Source organism: Crocuta crocuta, unplaced genomic scaffold, assembly GCF_008692635.1.
Source record: "Crocuta crocuta isolate KB4526 unplaced genomic scaffold, BGI_CrCroc_1.0 scaffold130, whole genome shotgun sequence".
Classification (NCBI taxonomy): domain Eukaryota; kingdom Metazoa; phylum Chordata; class Mammalia; order Carnivora; family Hyaenidae; genus Crocuta; species Crocuta crocuta.
The window spans coordinates 6,143,971-6,162,117 of NW_027527920.1; the positions used below are offsets into that span (position 1 = coordinate 6,143,971).

The window sequence follows — 18,147 nt, forward strand, 5'->3', positions numbered from 1 at the left end:
ATGGCCTTCTTTTAAGAATACAAGAAGAGAGAGGTGCCTGGGTGGCTCTGGTCTAAGCTCAGAGCCAGAAGCCTGCTTCGGATTCTGTCAGTCTCTGCCCCTCCCCCGCTCACACTATTTCTCTCCCTCTTAAATGTAAATTAACATTTAAAAAAATACATGAAGAGATATACAGAATTGCTAGGGCGGCTTCCAGGACCCTCTTAGGGGCCAAAGTAAGTGAGGCGAGGGGGTGGTATATGTGCTGGTACTCAAATTTCATTACCTGAAGGCTTCTCTTCGGTTCCCCACAGAGAACTGCTACATTTCACTTTCAGCCAAGGCTCAGGGGTCCTGGCCTCACATCTCTGTTTGGCTCATCACAGACATTAGGAAGCAAGTCCTCCACAGCCAATCTGGAATACCATGGATGAGAGCAGACACCTAGGGGTCAGATGGGACAGGCAAAGGAAGTTCTGGGCTAGAATAATAAACAAGGGACTTTCCCTCAACGCTTTTTAAGTGTCTGTCACCGAATGGTCCCAGGATGGGTTTAAAGCAAGTGCTCCTCTCCACCGACTCCGGGCTCCTCACTACGGGGTGGTCGGTGGCTAGGACTCCAAGATCCTGGGACATGTTCTCACTGAAACCTCTGCCCCAGGAAAGGCTTTTTATTACTACCCCGAGTCCAGGTTTCTTGTTCATTCCTGAAATTCCAGTTGGTCTACCTAGCACCTAGGTTGTTTACCCAGAAAAAGGCCACACCTCTCTCAGCACTCAAACTGCCGATTTATCAAATAGATTTAAATCTGAAGAGATTCCGTGGTCTCTGTACAAAGCTTGCAAAGCTTGCCGTATTTCAGGAAGAAGGGGGAATGGTGGCCGTGTGTCTTACTTACCTCAAAGCATGCTGCGAGACCATAACTGCCATGCTTTGAAACCTCTGATGAAAGGTGGTCTGGAAGCACCAAGCATGATCATTGCTCTTAGAGGGACGGTCCCTCGCGTACCCACGGTATATCTTACAGCAGACAAGTTAACTGAAGGCTTTTCTTTTATTACATCTAAAGAGCTCTACATAAACAGGTAACATTCAATAGGTAAACAATTTTTTTTTCCAATGCATGTAATAAATATTTTCACTTGGTACTTTTATACAAACTGACATTGGTCTACTATACATTTTTAAAAGCCATTTTACTGGTTTGGCATGCGGTATGGAAATCCTAAGAGAAAGTTTTAAGGCAATGAATCACAGATTTAAGTTCATGGAATTTATGGTAACTTTTCTATCTGTTTATATACATCTCCCCTTTGTTAATTAAACAATTAACAGCAGCACACTCTGGGACCACCAGCTAGTCTCCCTCCCTCTTTCTGAAATCTAAGCTTTGTGGTTTTTTTTGTTTTGTTTTAATAAAAAAAACAGAATTCAACATGTATTGATAAAACAAAATTCTTACTAAAATAATTTTAAATGTGCTTTAAAGTCCTGAAGATCTTGAAGTGTCTTATGTATTTAAACTTGGAATTGTTTAGAAACGTTCTTTCCACAATCAGTTAACTTAAAATTGGGATATATTTTCATTGTTTCAGACATCTGACTTAAAGGAAACTCTGCCAAGAAATCGCATTTAACAGAAGCTTAAGTGCAATCCTTCCTAAGTCAGTAATGATACAGAATTGTGATAATGTCTAAATTAACAGAAGAAAAACTTTAATGCTCAAAATAAATTAGTCAAGTGTGGCATGGTTACGGTCAGGTTGTTTTTAAAAAAGATGTGTCCAATAATGCCCACAAAATAATTACAAGCCACTTCAACCCTGCTAAGTCAAACAGCTATTTTATCAGAGTACAGAGCACTGTGCAGAAACATAAACATACGCACACCTACTGGGAAAGGCCACGGCAAGGGGACGGTGGCAGCTTGCCCAAAGATTCTGGGAATCGCTCTTCGTCCACGGACAGCATGTCATTGTCGGCGTGGATGAGACTGGGCTAAGGAAAAAAAACCAGATGAAATGCCTATGCACTTCTTTTTTTAACTCCGAAGGTAACGGTGCAGGGCATGACTCTACCAATAAAAGCTACACATCACAACAGTCCAACTGACTAGTATGGACCATGAGACGGGCGGGGGGACAGCTACCGCTAATGCGACACTCCGGCAAGCCAACGACTGAAAGAAACAAACTCCTTAGAGCGGAATAAACTAAAATCGAAAGACAGTCAAATGGTTCGTTCCTCCTGTGGAGACGTGACCAAAGCAACATTTCTTTCTCCCTATTACCTGTTCTTCCCTTAGGGAAACTCGCCATCCCCAAACCTCGGCTGAAGAAAGGATGGGGATGGGTTTTCAACTCGATCATTCAAAGAGTTTGTGACTCAGCATCACACACACAGTTATTGATCAGAATTTTGAGACCACTAACAACAATGACAGAAAAACAAACGAATAAAAAAGGATACAGAAAACCAGTTTAGGAAGCTGAACGAATAGAAATGGTTTCCTATTGCAGTGTGAAATAAGAAGCACCACCCCACAACTTGAGTGATTTCTATCTCAATCTGAATTTAGACACAAATTATGGTACTATTAAATCTTAGCCTAAGTTAATATGGCAACGAGCGTTCTTAAAGAGTTTACTCACCAGAATAGCAGACTCATTAAAAAACTAATTCCTGTTTTCACCGACAATGAATCTTTTGTTTTTATTGCAAGTTGTTTAGTGACTAGAACTCAGCCATGTATGTGTGGAATACACATGCGTAGGGGAAGACTATATTAACTCACATGTCACTCACACACACTTGTCTATAAATACATATATACACACACACATATACATATCAACACCAACTTGTTTTTCAAAATTCAAGTCAACAATTTAGTGGCAGAGAGATGCTGTAAAAACAGGTATTATTTTTAGATGCCACACAGTCAGGTGAACCGTTAACTTTTTATCATACAACTGAAGATACAGCCATCTTGAATTCTACCCGGATAGAGTAGGTCATTTTGTTACCACTGCAAGGTTGAAGCGACACTTTTATACACAAAGGTGGTCCTTTACCAACTCTGAGGACATGAACAGTCGTGATATAAAAATCCAGGCTGGGAAACTGGTAAGCGTTACGCCCCTTCCTTCATCTTTTCTGTTACACCGGCTGAACCCCTCCGCACCTGCAGGTGTGGAGGATTTGGGGACACAAGTAGGACCACCTTCCTTCTCTCCACCCCACACTCATCTCCTGAAAAACAGTTCTCACTATATTTACATGTTCCGTTATTAATAAGATTAGATTGACCCATGAATCCAAAAAGAAAAAAGAAAAAAATGGACTTTCCTATGTCATGCTTGTCTTTAAAAGATGAAGAAAAAAACAAACAAGACTGCTACAGGCTAAGAAAAGAAGTTCACTCAGAACCAGGGAGTAAAATGACTAAGAATCAAGCCTATTTTGCATTTTAACTGTTTATCAGATCGTGGATTTCTAGACGGATGTGTGTGGTGCACTGTATTTTCCAAAGAGAATGTACTTTTAGGATAACTGACTGTCTTGCTTTCTTTTTCGAAGTGATGTAACCTTACCTCTGTCAGCTGCACAAGACACCCGACAGGGCTCTCGAAGCTATTTTTACTTCCCACTTTGGCATGAAGATCTCACATGAAAACTTGTTACCCTGTGGCCAAAAAGGCAGGTGCTCACAGACTTGGTTTAAATACGTAATACTGACGATCCACATTTAGAAGAAAGAACTAGACTGAAGTGTATTATTCACAGGTCTGCCAAGCCTACTCCTTTATCCAGACAGCTTTACTCCAGATCTCTAGAACATATTCTCAGGGGGGTATCTAGCAAATAAGAGAGAATATGTGATGGAGAAACATGCAATTGGGATAGCAATAAAGATGCTCATACGGGAGTTCAAGACCTTCAAAGCACTTTGAGAGAAGCAGGCAACTGATTTATCAACTCAATGCAGAAAACTTGGGAGGAGGTAACGACAGAAAAATATACACAGACACACACACACCGAACACACACACCTACGAGCTATGTCCTGAAAATACACAGGGAATGCAGTGGGACAGATGAGATTTATAACTTAAGGCTGAATAAAATATGCACACGCACAAACAGAACCCAAGTCTGTCCTTTTTAGAAAATGGAAATTAAAACTATCCCCCCCCAACCCCCTCCCACAACAAAGAAAAGCCCACAATTTAAAACTTCATACATGCAATTCCTTTTCTGTTATTGCAAATAAAATAATGCCATTGAAGTAAAATAAAACCAAAACCATAGGACAAATGATGGGAAAAAAAATCTTCAGAATCCAGGAAAAAATGAACTGAAGGTGGTCTGTGGGTACTTGTTTTTTTTCTTTTTTTCTTTTCTTTCCTTTTTTTTGTTTTTTTTTTTACAAGTGTTTTATCAGACAGGCAGTCTTAGATTTATATACAAAAGTAAAACTGAAAATATAGTTTTGTTCTCTGTACATTTCTTTTAATTTTTTCCCTAAAAAAAGGAAAAAAAACACGCTTGTGTACTTTTCTAAACAGAATAAGGTAAAACATAGCACAAAGTTCTCTTCTTTCTGCCAAGTTCATTTAATCTGGGGTGGGGGTGGGAGCAGCGGGGGCGAGGGAATCAGTCCAACGAAATGATGTCTGGGATGATGCCGAAGATGGACGCCGTGTCCGCGCTGCTCCGGTTTGCGACGGTGTGGCTGTGGCTCTCCCGCAGGCTGTTGGAGGACACGAGGCTGCTGTTACTGCCACTACTGCTCCCATTGGTGGTTGGCAGAGAAGTACTGCCTCCTGCACTTAACTGATCGAGAAACATCTGTGAGGAGGCATACGGAAAAAACCGAGACGAGTGTAAGAGGTCTTGATCATCGGAAACCGCTGCTGCGGCGGCAGCGAGGAGGGAGGTGTTATAATGCTGGGGAGGGAAGACAGAAGACAGAAGACCCGTCAATTCTAAATTCATAAACCTTCTTCTCAGCAGAACAAAGTCCTCAATATATACTACATATCTGCCTTGTCTGAAACATCTACTAAAACACTTCACAGAAGTCAAATGGCCATAGACAGTGATCACAGCCTTGATCTTGAGAACATTTTTGTATTTGAAACTGGGGGAGGTGGGACAGGGCGGTGCAGAGGGGGAAAGAACCAAAATAAAACGTGTGCTGTGTTTTGTTTTAATTGGTAATGCAAACAGTTCTCAAAATTCTATTTCCAAAGAGGAATATGCTCAGGAGCAGCAGGAAAGAAGACAGTCTACCCTCTTTCTCTTACAGAGGTATCTGGCCAAGGATTTATCAATGGACTTTACTGCACTGTTTTTTATATTAAAAAGTACTGGAAACCAACAAATAGATACTGTTGTGACTATATACTCGGGCACAGCTGAAACAAGGGGATTTTTATTTAAATGCTTAAAACCTTAACAATAATGAGTAGGACTACTCTGAATTTTCTAAGAAATGTATCTTCTCTCGCAGCTACATAATATACTTACAAATATCTTAATGCACAATTAAGACAACAGCATTTTTTTTCATATAACATACCTGATTGTCTCCTGATAAGAAAGGAAAGAAATCTAATCCTGTGAGAAAAAAAATTATTTTAGTTTTGAAAAATAAAACAAAACACCCTCCCCTGATGCCCGAGTACTCCAGAAACCAATGCAAACGTTAAATGTGAATTCTAAGTTCATTTAGAACTTAAACAAGAAGAGTGGAGCTGACTGTGGCCTCTCCCATCTCTAGATTACCGAGGCTGAAGTCCCAAGCTTTAGCCATGGTCTGCCCTCCTTGCAGCTCCAATCCGGGGATTTGGGTCATTGCCGCCCTGCGGGGTCCGACATGATCCCTCACACTGATGGAGTGCTTTTCACCAACTGTTCTCCTTGATTTCTCTTAACATTTCAAACTCCTCTAATGGACTCCTCCTACGAGGCATGTCATTATGTTTGGGCTCATTCTATGGTTGAGAAAGTTTTACGGAGAAGGAAGCCATAGCACAGATTTTCTTTTTTTTCCTCAAATTTGCTCACTCGCCACTATCTGTACCAGATTCCAACTCAGAGGCCCTCTAGTGGCACGAGGGTGGGAGAGATGGAGGGGTGTGACTGCCGGGGTGCTGTGTCCCGGAAGGACCATCCCTGCTCCTTGGCTGCCACAGAGTCCATGCAGGCTGCCCATTCTAATTCCCACTCTTGTCCACATCATGCAATGTGTAGTGTGGAGAACAAGAAACCCGTGTGAATAAAAGGCCTCATTATGGTATCTAAGCTTGGGGGAAAGGATAACAAGCAGATGTAGATAAAAGTATGACAACACAAATACTCTGAGGATTCATCCACTGTCTACACTAGAACAGATTATAACATGAGGATCTGCAAAATGTACAGCCCCGTGGTTCCTGATCGGGAAAGCTGGCAGTGGCCTCAGTGAGAAACGGGGCCGCCCTGTCTCACAGAGCAGCCACTAACCCCATGACACAGGTGCCTAATTTCATGAAGTCAAAAGAAGAACTTCTTCTTCAGTCACAACTGCCATGTTTCAAATGCTCCGTAACCAGATGTGGCTAGTGGCCACCGTAAGTTACATTTCCCTCACTGCAGAAAGTTCTGCTGGACGGAGCTCCAGCAGGGTTTTCATAACGATCAGTAAGAATCTACTCAACTGTTCATAGCAGCACTCTCAACAATAGCTAAAACATGGAAAGAGCCTAAGTGTCTATCAACGGACGAATGGATCAAGAAGATGTGGTTTATCTATACCATGGAATACTACATGGCAACGAGAAAGAATGAAATCTGGCCATGTGTAGCAACATGGATGGACCTTGACGGTGTTACGCTGAGCGAAGTAAGTCAGGCAGAGAAGGACAAATACCGTATGTCTGCACGTATAGGAGGATTAGGAGGAACTTAACGGAGGACCATGGGGGAGAAGAAGGGGAAATGGTGGGGAAGAGGAAGAGAAGCAAACCATGAGAGACTCTTGAATGCTGAGAACAAACTGAGGACTGATGGATGTGGGGGGGAAGGGGGGAGATGGGCATGGAGGGGGGCACTTGTGGGGANATTCTCCCTCTCTCTCTGACCCTCCCCTGCTCACGCTCTGTCTCTCTCTCTCTCTCAAAAATAAATAAACATTAGAAAAAATTTTTAAAAATAAAGAAAGTCTACATCAAGGGTTGGTTATTCTGCCCTGCATCCATAGCTCACGCATTAGCTTTTGGGGGAAAGAACAACGAACTCCTTAAAATTATATGCAAAATTCTGTAAGTGCGTGCATTTTCCAAAAACAGTGGCTTTCACCAAATTCTCAGAGTAGTTCCTGATCCAAAAGTTACGAACCACTTTACTAGGGATTTGGGGAAATGAAAAAAGAACATCTCATTAAATACTGCAAGATAACATCCAACCTGATCTCTGAATGAGATCCCCGGGTGTCTGCCAAATGGCAGCTCTGAGAAGGAAGGCAAGTGTGTGCACTCTCTGTATTTCTTCCCTCCCTTTATCACATGTGATTCCGTAAACATCCCTAGACCCAGCATCTCCACCATGTTATGAGACTTCCTCTTCTCGCCTTAAGCGGAGGTTAAGTAGTCTGCCCGATGAAAAATGAAACTGACTTCATCCAGTCCCCGAGATGCTGGCCTGGGCCCCAGGCACAGAAGCTGCACTGCGAGCTGCTGCATCACCAGTTCTTTGGTGGAGGCCACCATGCCCCGCCCCCTGCCCAGAGGCTACAATGGCCATTCGGTATGAAAGTTATCTACTTTCTTTTTTTTTTTTTTTAAGTTATTTATTTCTGAGAGAGAGACAGAGAGAGTGAGAGCGTGAGCAAGAGAGGGTAAGAGAGAGAGGGAGACACAGAATCTGAAACAGGCTCCAGGCTCTGAGCTGGCAGTCAGCACAGAGCCCCACGCGAGGTTCGAACCCACGAACCGTGAGATCATGACCTGAGCCGAAGTCGGACGCTTAACCGACTGAGCCACCCAGGTACCCCGAAAGTTATCTACTTTCAATAACCACACTGTTTGCTAACCAGGAAGAGATTTTGGACATTATCTGCAAGCCTGAAAAATACAAAGGCTTGAAAAGGGTAGGAGTTAAATGAGGGGGGAAAAAAAGAGGAAAAGAGTTTGGCTCAGAAGAATTTCAGGAAAATGTGCAATTTCCTCGTCTGCCAAGGAAATTAACTGTCATTTGCGGTCCTAAATTATTGTTCTGGTACCAATGATTTACTGTGGCTCTAGGAAAGGCACTTAACCTTTCTGGGCGTCTTTTTCTATCTCCAAAGTAACACTGTTTCCTCCTTACTTCAACAGGATGTAGTGATGAAAAATAAAACAGGACCCAAAATGTGCCATAAACTTGTGAGAAGGGAGTAGTGCCAGCTCAGTGTCAAAGGTATGCACCAGAGAGACACAGCGAAAACTGACAGCTCCCTTCTCTGTGTGCCCAACCTCACCCTGTGCATGATTATCTACTATTTGTTTATGTACCTGCCTCCTCCTACTGGAAATACAACCAACTCAATTCTGCACCCTGGCACTTGCAAACATATGTGCCATACGGAGGAAGATGGTCCTGTGTGTGGGCACACAAGGCTCTGACTGTGCTCACTGAGCAGCGCTAGGAGGGAGCACTCACGGAGAGTGTGAGGGCTGCACACAGCGCTTTACAAGGCAGTCCGGAGTATGAATTCTGGAGTTAGCCTACCTAGGTTTGAATCCCAGCCCCACTACATACAGTGTGAATACTGAATGTTATTTAGTCTCCCTGAGCCTCAGCATTGTAAAATGGGGATAAAAATACCATCTATATCATAAGACTGTGGGATGTAAGTTATATTTACTGTATACTGCCTGACAAACAGGAAGTGCTCAGTGTATGTTCCCCATTATAATAAAAGTACAGAAACATTATTTGCTTCAAATTATTTCAGCTCAGTCATTCTTCCATTCTGTGCTCACATAAAATTAGGCAACTCATTACTCCTTTCTACTCTTCTATTCAATTTTTATGATTTGATTTACACAAGCACCTAATGAAAAGGCCAAAAAGTACAAACTGGTTCTTATAAGAGAAGAATCATCCATTTGCTGACAGCTAAGACATGCTGCATTAGTCCAGAAACATTTTCTAAAGAACGGTCTGGATGGCGATGTTGAATTAAATTTTGTATCTTAAAGCAGACCTTAACTTACCTGTGAAGTACAAATTTCTACTGAGTAAGTATTTTTGCTACCACTTAAATACTAAGCAGAGAAATCACAGACTTGAAAGTCCTACACAAATAAAGTTAATTGTGGATATAGTCCATGTAGTACAGAACTAGTGAGCCGCTTCTGACAGTTTATATGAAGACAAGGGAAGACGGTAAGGTAGACGCAGAAGGTAAGACGCACACCACAGAACTTATGCTCTGAAAAGCAGTTTACTCTCTAAACAATCATCTCACATGCCTCCCTCCCCTCTCATAATCCTCACTTGGTCAGCTCATCTTTTTGGTGAGAGAGTAACTCTCAAGCCCTTATGATCAGCCACACTGACAAACCTGCCCACAGGATTTTTAAGGAATACTGCTAAGTGAATGCTGCAGGAATCACATTTATAAATGGGTATAGAAAAGGAAAAGTTTCCACCTAAATGTTTATTAGATGTCGTTTTACTTCAAAGAATCACGAAATAACTATTATGTGAGAATGCTCCCCATACTTCTGATTTTAAAAACAATCTCTAAATCCTAAATATTTATCAAAAATGACCACTGACTTTTCTAACGTGTTATCAGGAGAAAAGGAGAGCTTTAAGCAACATCTCCATCTCATAATTACAAATTCCCCTTTTTCCTTCACAGGACACTGGATATTTTGTATCATCTGCAAATAAACACTCTGTAAACAACCCCCAAACAAGTTTTCCAATGCACTAGCTTTACTACTTTACTATAACATATAATGGTACTACTTAGTAACTTGATGGCGCTGCAAGAGAAAATACCCTACCCTAGAGATGTTTAAGCTAGCCAGTGTTCAAAGGACCTCAGAAAGTCAGTAAGATGACTTTTTAAATCTGGTAAAAAGAAAGGAACAGTGATATCAAGAATAATTTCACTTTTTCTTCATCCTTATCATCTTGCAGTCGTCATCATCATCATCACTGATATTTCATAAATAAATTTCCAAGGAGTTTATTTTTTTCTTCTATCAACTCCAAGTCATTTGTATTGAAGTTTACAGGTCTGGGGAATATCTCACAAAGTAGATTCTCAAACATTCTTCCAGCTGTATTTTTAATAAATCAGAACTAAAAAATTCCCAAAGAACAAAAACATTTCTAATTATTTTCATTGCCTTTAGCTAAATGGTGCACAAACAACAGAAACTCATTTATTTTGAGCTCTGTATATCACAACAAGGCCAATTCAAATGCACAGTCAGACATCATATTTACATATTTCACAGGGAACAAATCTCTTTTATTATTCTATAAATTTGATATATAGAAGAGTTGTCATTACTAAGTTTTACTTTTTAGATTCAAAGCATACCTAAAATATACTGCCTTAATGTTCCAGAATAATTGTAAAGGGATTTTTCCCTTTAGCCAAAGAGAGATCATAAAAGTATTACAATTATGGATTACATACACATAGTTTTTTTCTATATTCTGAATTTTAAAAGCAAATGTCAATTTAAAATGAACTGCTAAAACTGCTGAAACTAAAAAGGGAGGAAACGGTGGTGACATGGAGAGAAAAATTAAAAGCTGGTACACTAAATGCAGAGGTGCAAGAGGCAAAACGTGAGTAACATTTTCTAATACTATAGAGATCACCTGAACTATAAAATTAAGAACTAGTTCTATATGTAAAAACATCAAGATTTATATGACAGTGCTCAGTTATGTGAATAAATGCTGCATCTAATGATGTAAACATCATTTATATTAGAACAACTATCAACACTTTTAGAAAGGAGACTGCAGAAAAACAAGACTTCTTCCAGTGATTTAAATGGGAAATGAAGCTCCTGCATTTTTCTAAATCTCTCATAGTCTCTAAACTGGCATTTTGTAATGAAAAGGGATGGCAAGAAAACACATGGAGGGGGAAATAGATAAATTGGGGCTTGGGAGAAGGAAGGGAGAATAAGTAGGTGTCTTTTTTTTTTTTTTTAAACTTTGTCTTCTTCCTACTTTCCACTTACTTGGTCTGTGAGCCATTTTCCTAAATGTTAAAAAATGCCAGTTTCCTTTACACTACAGTCTGTTATAACATTTACCTAGTTACTTAAAAACCTACCCCATGACCCTGCGGCCTATATATTTTTGTGGTAAAAGCATGTAACATTATATTTAACACTTTAACCATTTATAAGCATGCAATTCAGTAGTATTAAGTATATTCACAGCGCTATGCAAGAGATGTTTTAGAACTTTTTCACCTTGCCACACTGAAATTCTATACCCACTAACACTAATTCCTCCTCCTCTCAGCCCTTGGTAACCACCCTATTTCATATTTCTATGATTTCAAAAAAAATATTTTTTTTTACATTTATTTATTATGGAGAGACAGAGAGAGACAGAGCATGAATGGGGGAGGGGCAGAGAGCGAAGGAGACACAGAATCTGAAGCAGGCTCCAGGCTCTGAGCAAGCTGTCTGCACAGAGCTTGACGCAGGGCCTGAACTCACAAACCCGTGAGATCATGACCTGAGGTGAAGTCCGACGCTCACCAACTGAGCCACCCAGGCGCCCCCGTTTCTATGATTTTGGTGGTTTTAGATACTTCATATCAGTGGAATCACAGAGTATTCCTTTTTCTATGATGGGCTTATATGCTTATCAGAATGATTTAGAGTTTCATCCATGTTGTAATGTATGACATAGTTTTCTTCTTTTCAAATGCTAATATTCCATTGTCTGTACATACCACATTTTCTTTATCCATTCATCTCTCAATATACATTTGGATTATAATAACCTCTTCGCTATTGTGAATAATGTTGTAATAAACATGGGTGTGCAAATTATCTCTTTTAGAACTTACTTTGAATACTTTTAGATATATACCTAGAAAAGGAATTGCTGGACCATAGGGTAAACTTATTTTTAATTTTTTTTTGAGAAACTTCCATACTTCTTTCCATAATGGCTACAGCATCTTACATTCCCACCAAGAGTACATAAGAGTCCAAGTGCCTCTGCATCCTCACCAACACTTGCTATCTTCTTTTAACAGTGGCCATCCTGATGGTATGAAGTGATAACTCATGTGGTTTTGATTTGCAATTCCTCAGTGATTAGATGTAGAACACCTTTCTATGTGTTTGTTGGCCATTTGTAAGCCTTTGCAGAAATCTCTACTCAAGTCCTTTGCCCATTTTTATAACAGGTGGTTTTGTTACTGTTGCTATTGAGTTGTAAAAGTTTCTTCTATATTCCAGATGTTAACCCCTTATCAGATACATGATTTGCAATGATCTTCCATTCCATAGGTTGTCTTTTCACTCTGTTTTTTGTTTTGTTTTGTTTTATATGACATGCAGATGTTTTTAAAATTTGGGGTAGTCGACCTGTCTATGTTTGCTTTTGTTGCCCGTGCTTTTGGTGATATATCCAAGAAATAACTGTGAAATTCAATGAAGCTTTTCCTTTACGTTTTCTTCTAGGAATTTAAAAGTTTAAGCTCTTAGATTATAGGTCTTTAATTCAAGTTATTTTTTGCATACGGTATAAAGTAAGGGTCCTTATTTTTCATATGAATATCCAGTTTTCTCAACACCATTTGTTGAAGAGACTGTCATTTCCCCCTTGTGTAGTCCTGGCACTCTTCTTGAAAAGGAACTTGGCCCATAAATGCAAGAGTTTGTTTCTGAGTTCTCTATTCTGTTCCATTAGTCTACATTATCTTTCTTTATGTCCATGCCATACCATCTTAATTACTGTTGCTTTGTTGTATGTTGTGAGATCAGGGAATGTGAGGGTTCAAACTCTGTTCTCATTAAGATACTGCTTAGGCTCCCTGTGGTCCTTTGAGATTCCACAGGAATTTTAAGATTTTCATTTTCTGCAAAAAATGTCATTGGGATTTTTTAAATGTTTATTTAGTTTTGAGAGAGAGCAAATGAGCAGGGGAGGGTCAGAAAAACAGAAGGAGACAGAATCCCAAAACTATCAGCACAGAGCCTGATATGGCGCTTGCACTCACAAACTGTGAGATCATAACTTGAGTCAAAATCAAGAGTCAGATGGTTAACCAACTGAACCACCTAGACACCCCTCTATTGGGATTTTGATAGGCTTGCACTGAATCTGTAAATCGCTTTGGGTAGAATGGTTATTTTAACAATGTTCAGCCTTCCAATCTACGGACCTGCGATGTCTTTCCATTTATGTTTTCTTTAGTTTCTTTCAGCAATGTTTAATAGTTTTCAGTGTACAAGTCTTCTCTTTCCTTGGTTAAGGTTCTTCCTGAGTATTTTATTATTTTTAAAGTAATCATAAATGGGACTGTTTTCTTAACTTCCATATGGGATTGTTCACTGTTGGTATTTAGAAGCACAACTAAGATTTTGTAGCCTGCAACTCTGCTGAATTTATCAGTTCTACCAGTTTTTTGGTGGAATCTTTAGGGTTTCCTCTATAAAAGATCATGTCACCTATGAACAGAGATGCTTTTACTTCCTTTCCAATTTATCTGTTTTATTTCTTTTTCTTATGTAATTGCTCTGGCTACAGTCTCCAATACTGTGTTGAAGAGCAGTGGTGAGGGTGAGCTTTCTTGCTCCTGATCTTAGGGGAAGACCTCTCAGTAATTCTATGCTGAGTGTCATGTTTGCTGTGGGCTTTTCAGGTATGGCTTTGATTATGTTGCAAAGGTTTCCTTCTATTCCTAGGTAGTTGAGGGTTTTTAGGACAAAAGGGTTTTGAAATGCTTTTCTGCATCAACTGAGATAATCATGTGGTTTCTGTCCTTCATTTTCTTAATCAGAACCATTTTTACATTCCAGCTACAGATCCTACTTGGTCATGGTGTGTGTTTTGTTTTGTTTTTTTTTTTTTCTTTTTAATGGGTCTGTCTGGTTTTGGGATCAGGGTAATGCCGGCTTCAGAGAATGGGTTTGGGAGTATCCCCTCCTCTTCAATTCTTTGGGAAAAATATAAAAAGGACTTGTGTTTGGTAGGATTCTCTGGTGAAAGCATTGAGGTACTATGCTTTTTTCTCTGCTGGGAGATTTTTGGTGCTTCAGTTGCTTCACTGGGTATCGGTCTGTTCAGGTTTCTTAGGTCTTCATGATTCAGTCTTGGTAGGTTGTATGTTTCTAGGAATTTATCTATTTAAGTTACCCAGTCTGTTGAAATATAATTGTTCATAGTTTGTTATAATCCTTTTTTATTTCTGTCTTATTAGTTCATCAGAGGTAATATCTTCTCTTTCATTTCTAATTTTAGCTCTTAGAGTATCCCTTCTTTTTGCTTATTAGTCTAGCTAAGGGTCTGACAATTTTGTTGATCTTTTTGAAATACCAACTCTCAGTCTCAATGGTTTTTTTCTATTGTTTTTCAATTCTCTGTTTCATTTATCTCTCTGCTAATCTTGGTAATTTCCTTCCTTCTGCTAACTTTGGGTTCAGGTTTTCTTTTTTTCTTTTTCTAGTATCTTGAGGCATAATGTTAGGTTGTTGATTTGAGATCTTTCTTCTTTTTAATGTAAGTATTAACTACTATAAACTTCCCTTTCCTACTGCTTTTGCTGCATCTCATAAGTTTTGGTATATTGTGTTTTCATTCTCATTTGTCTCCTGATTATTTTCTAAATTCCCTGTGACTCTTTGGCCCATTGTTGTTTAAAAGTGTGTTAATGTTTAATTCCCACCTATTTGTGGATTTTCCTGTTTTCCTTCTGCTATTGATTTCTAGGTTCATTTCACTGTGGTCAGAGAAGATACTTTGTATGACTTAAACTTGTTAAGGCTTGTTTTGTGGCCTAACACGGGATCTACCTTGAAGAACGTTCCACGTGCACTTGAGAAGATTATGTAAGCTACTATTGTTGGGTGGAGTATTATATACTTTGGAAGGTCCAATTGGTCTATAATGTTTTAAGTCCTCTGCTTCCTTAGTGACTTTCTGGCTGGTTACTTTATTTACAACTGAAAGTGGGATATCAAGTCTTCTACTATTATTATGTTGCTTTCTAGTTCTCCCTTCAGTTCTGTCAGCGATTACCTCATATATTTGGGAAGGAATTTTAGTAATAATACAAAGAGGCTGAAGTCAAAATATTTTCCCTAAGAAAAAGACTGAATATAATAAGGAATAAAAAGACAGAAGGATAGATACAAAAATAATAGGATTTGGTGGGTTTTATTAACTCCATTCTATTTTTGTAATTTAACAAAAGCTTAATAATGAATAGGGGTTCCCTTAGCTATAATTATAAAACAAAAAAGTTTTTTAAGAGCTACATCAAATACAGTATTATAAACTAATTTATGAGCTAATGACTTTTTCATCTTGTGTCTGAGATTTTATAAATTATAAAAGACTAAGAAGTAGGACAAATAACTTTTAATTTGTTTATTTTTTAAGTGTTTTTTATTCTTGAGAGAGAGAGAGCGAGTGCATGAGCAAGGGAGGGGTAGAGCGAGAGAGGGAGACACAGAATCTGAAGCAGACTCCAGGCTCAAAGCCGTCAACACAGAACCCGACACGGGGCTCAAACTCACAAGCCGTGAGATCATGACCCGAGCTGAAGTCAGATGCTTTAACCAACTGAGCCACCCAGGTGCCCCTTAATTTCTGTTTTAAGTCTTTGTTTCTTTAAGGATGTGATAACTTCATCTTCATCTTAGATTAGCAGGATTTCAATATTCAAAGCTTTCAGTATCAGGCCTGCCTGAACAATCCAGGCAAATCAGGAAACAGCTGTGTCCTCTCAGTCTTCATACTTTCTCCCCAATTTAGATATGATTAATTTTATTAATTATAGAAAAGGTCATTATAATGTCAAAGCAATTTACTCGTAGTTTTTCATATATTTTTGTATGAAAACCACATTCAATTACCACTCCTACAACTGGTGGGCCTCACATCAAACTAGTTAAGCAATAAAAACTTTTTGAAAAATGTTTATTTATTTCAAGAGAGAAATAGTGTGTGCAAATGGAGGAGGAGGGGGGAGGTTGAGAGAGAGAGAGAGAGAGAGTCAGTCCCAGGCAGGTTCCATGCTATCAGCGCAGAGCCCAACATGGGTCTCAATCTCATGAACTGTGAGATCATGACCTGAGCCAAAATCAAGAGTTGGACACTTAACAGACTAAACCACCCAGGTGCCCCCAAGAAATACATCTTAACAACACATATTTTGGGGAAACATTTTCACTATAAGTTTAATCATCTGGTATGCTTTGGGCCTTATATTCATCTTGTACAAATGATTGATTTTGACCTCGTTTTCTGGTTTAAAAATAATTCTAAGTTATTTTTATGTGCATAACCAATTCAGTTATTCAGGCTAAATAGAATAGCTTTTAATTGGTGAATTCTTACAATGTAGACATTGTTGGCAAAATGGTTAAACTGAATGTGTGGGTAAATCATGGCTAGATTTTTTATTCAAAAACTGACGCTCAGTCAGTTGAGCGTCCAACTTCTAATTTCAACTTAGGACATGATCTCACTGTTTGTGAGTTCAAGCCCCACATCAGGCTCCTTGCTAACAGCACAGAACCTGCTTGGGATTCTCTCTCTCCCTCTCTCTCTGCCCCTTTTCGGGTTGTTCACTCACTTTCTCAAAATAAATTAAACATTAAAAGGTGCAATTTTAATAAATACACCTAGCTAATACATATTCCTTATTTGAACACTTAACACTTGAGTCTGAGAGATAATCATTAGTCACAAGTAATACTTAAATATATCTTACTAAGAGCAGAAAATTTTTAGAGACTTAAAAATTTGGTTAGACTCCAAATCCTATGGCTAAATAATAATGTCTTTCTACTTTTCAGAAACTGTGACAAAGGTGGGCATATTTCAAAAGTAAACATAATATTGTGAATACTGGGAATACTTCATAAAAGGAGAAAAATGTATGTTGAATCTTCTGACAAGCAAACATTAGTTAACACTTACTGGACATAGTAGAGAAACCCTCAGGCTGGTTGTAGCTATTTCACTGTCTGGATCCGCAGTCAATTTCTCTTTAACTGACATTCGATGAAGAGAAAACAAACAAATAGAACACGTTGATTAAAGACACATCAGTGATGCAACATAAGAAAAAGAACAAGGAACTTAAAATGTGGAAGCTTAAAAAAAAAGAACTCAAAAATAATCCCTTCAATTATTTTCAATTAACAGAATGGAAAGATAAAAACAATTACATGGTTTATAATTTCTTCTCATCTACGGAACAAAAACTGCACTGCATTAACATAAAGGAAATTTGTATAGTAAATTGACATATTCAACTGATGGCAGAATCTTTTCCTTTTATAACTAAGAAACTGAATAAAGGTATTTTTTTAAATTATGACCAACATTGTATTTTAAGAAATTAATCAATAGTATAGATAATAGAATTACCAGCATTTATAAATTTCCCAAAGCTCAGATAATAAAATACACTAATATATTTTATATATTAATTATTCTATTTTTCATTAATTCTATTTTTAAATTATGAAAATATATTAGTTCTATTTTTAAATTATTAAAAAAGTTCAATTGCTTTTCTTCCACATAATTATTTGAGTTTTACATTTATTTATCCATAAACTAATTATGCTATTTTAGGCAAGTCAATTCTCCTCTCTGAGCTTAATTTTGCTTCTAGCTATTTTGCTAGTTCTTATTTTAGAACTCCCACTAGATAATCTCTAGGTCTTTTCAGCTCAAACTTCCTATGGTCCTTAACAGCCAAGGCACTAGTAATAATGGCTATTCTGTTACTTTCTGTCAGTCTTACATAACAAGCACCTTTACACTTCTCATCTGGAATCCTGAGACATATTTTTCTTCTGAAAACTTCAATTTGGAACTTTAAACTTCAACCCTGAGACTGGGGACGCCTAAATGTAGTACTCCAAAATTTTTAGAAATTGCTCCACAAGGACTCT

At 38.6% G+C, this 18,147-nt stretch overlaps 1 protein-coding gene across 1 annotated transcript in view; it reads right to left on the minus strand.

The window, feature by feature from the left end:
- Nucleotides 1–1,015: 1,015 nt before the first annotated feature.
- The window catches only part of PIAS1 (protein inhibitor of activated STAT 1), an 83,851-nt gene continuing 66,719 nt past the window's right edge, over nucleotides 1,016–18,147 (minus strand). The window contains exons 7-9 of the mRNA XM_077781141.1: nucleotides 17,162–17,235; nucleotides 5,565–5,684; nucleotides 1,016–4,930 (exon numbers count right to left, since the gene is read on the minus strand). Coding sequence (XP_077637267.1) covers nucleotides 4,637–4,930; nucleotides 5,565–5,684; nucleotides 17,162–17,235 — 488 coding nt within the window. The 3' untranslated portion in view covers nucleotides 1,016–4,636. The remainder of the gene's footprint in view (nucleotides 4,931–5,564; nucleotides 5,685–17,161; nucleotides 17,236–18,147) is intronic.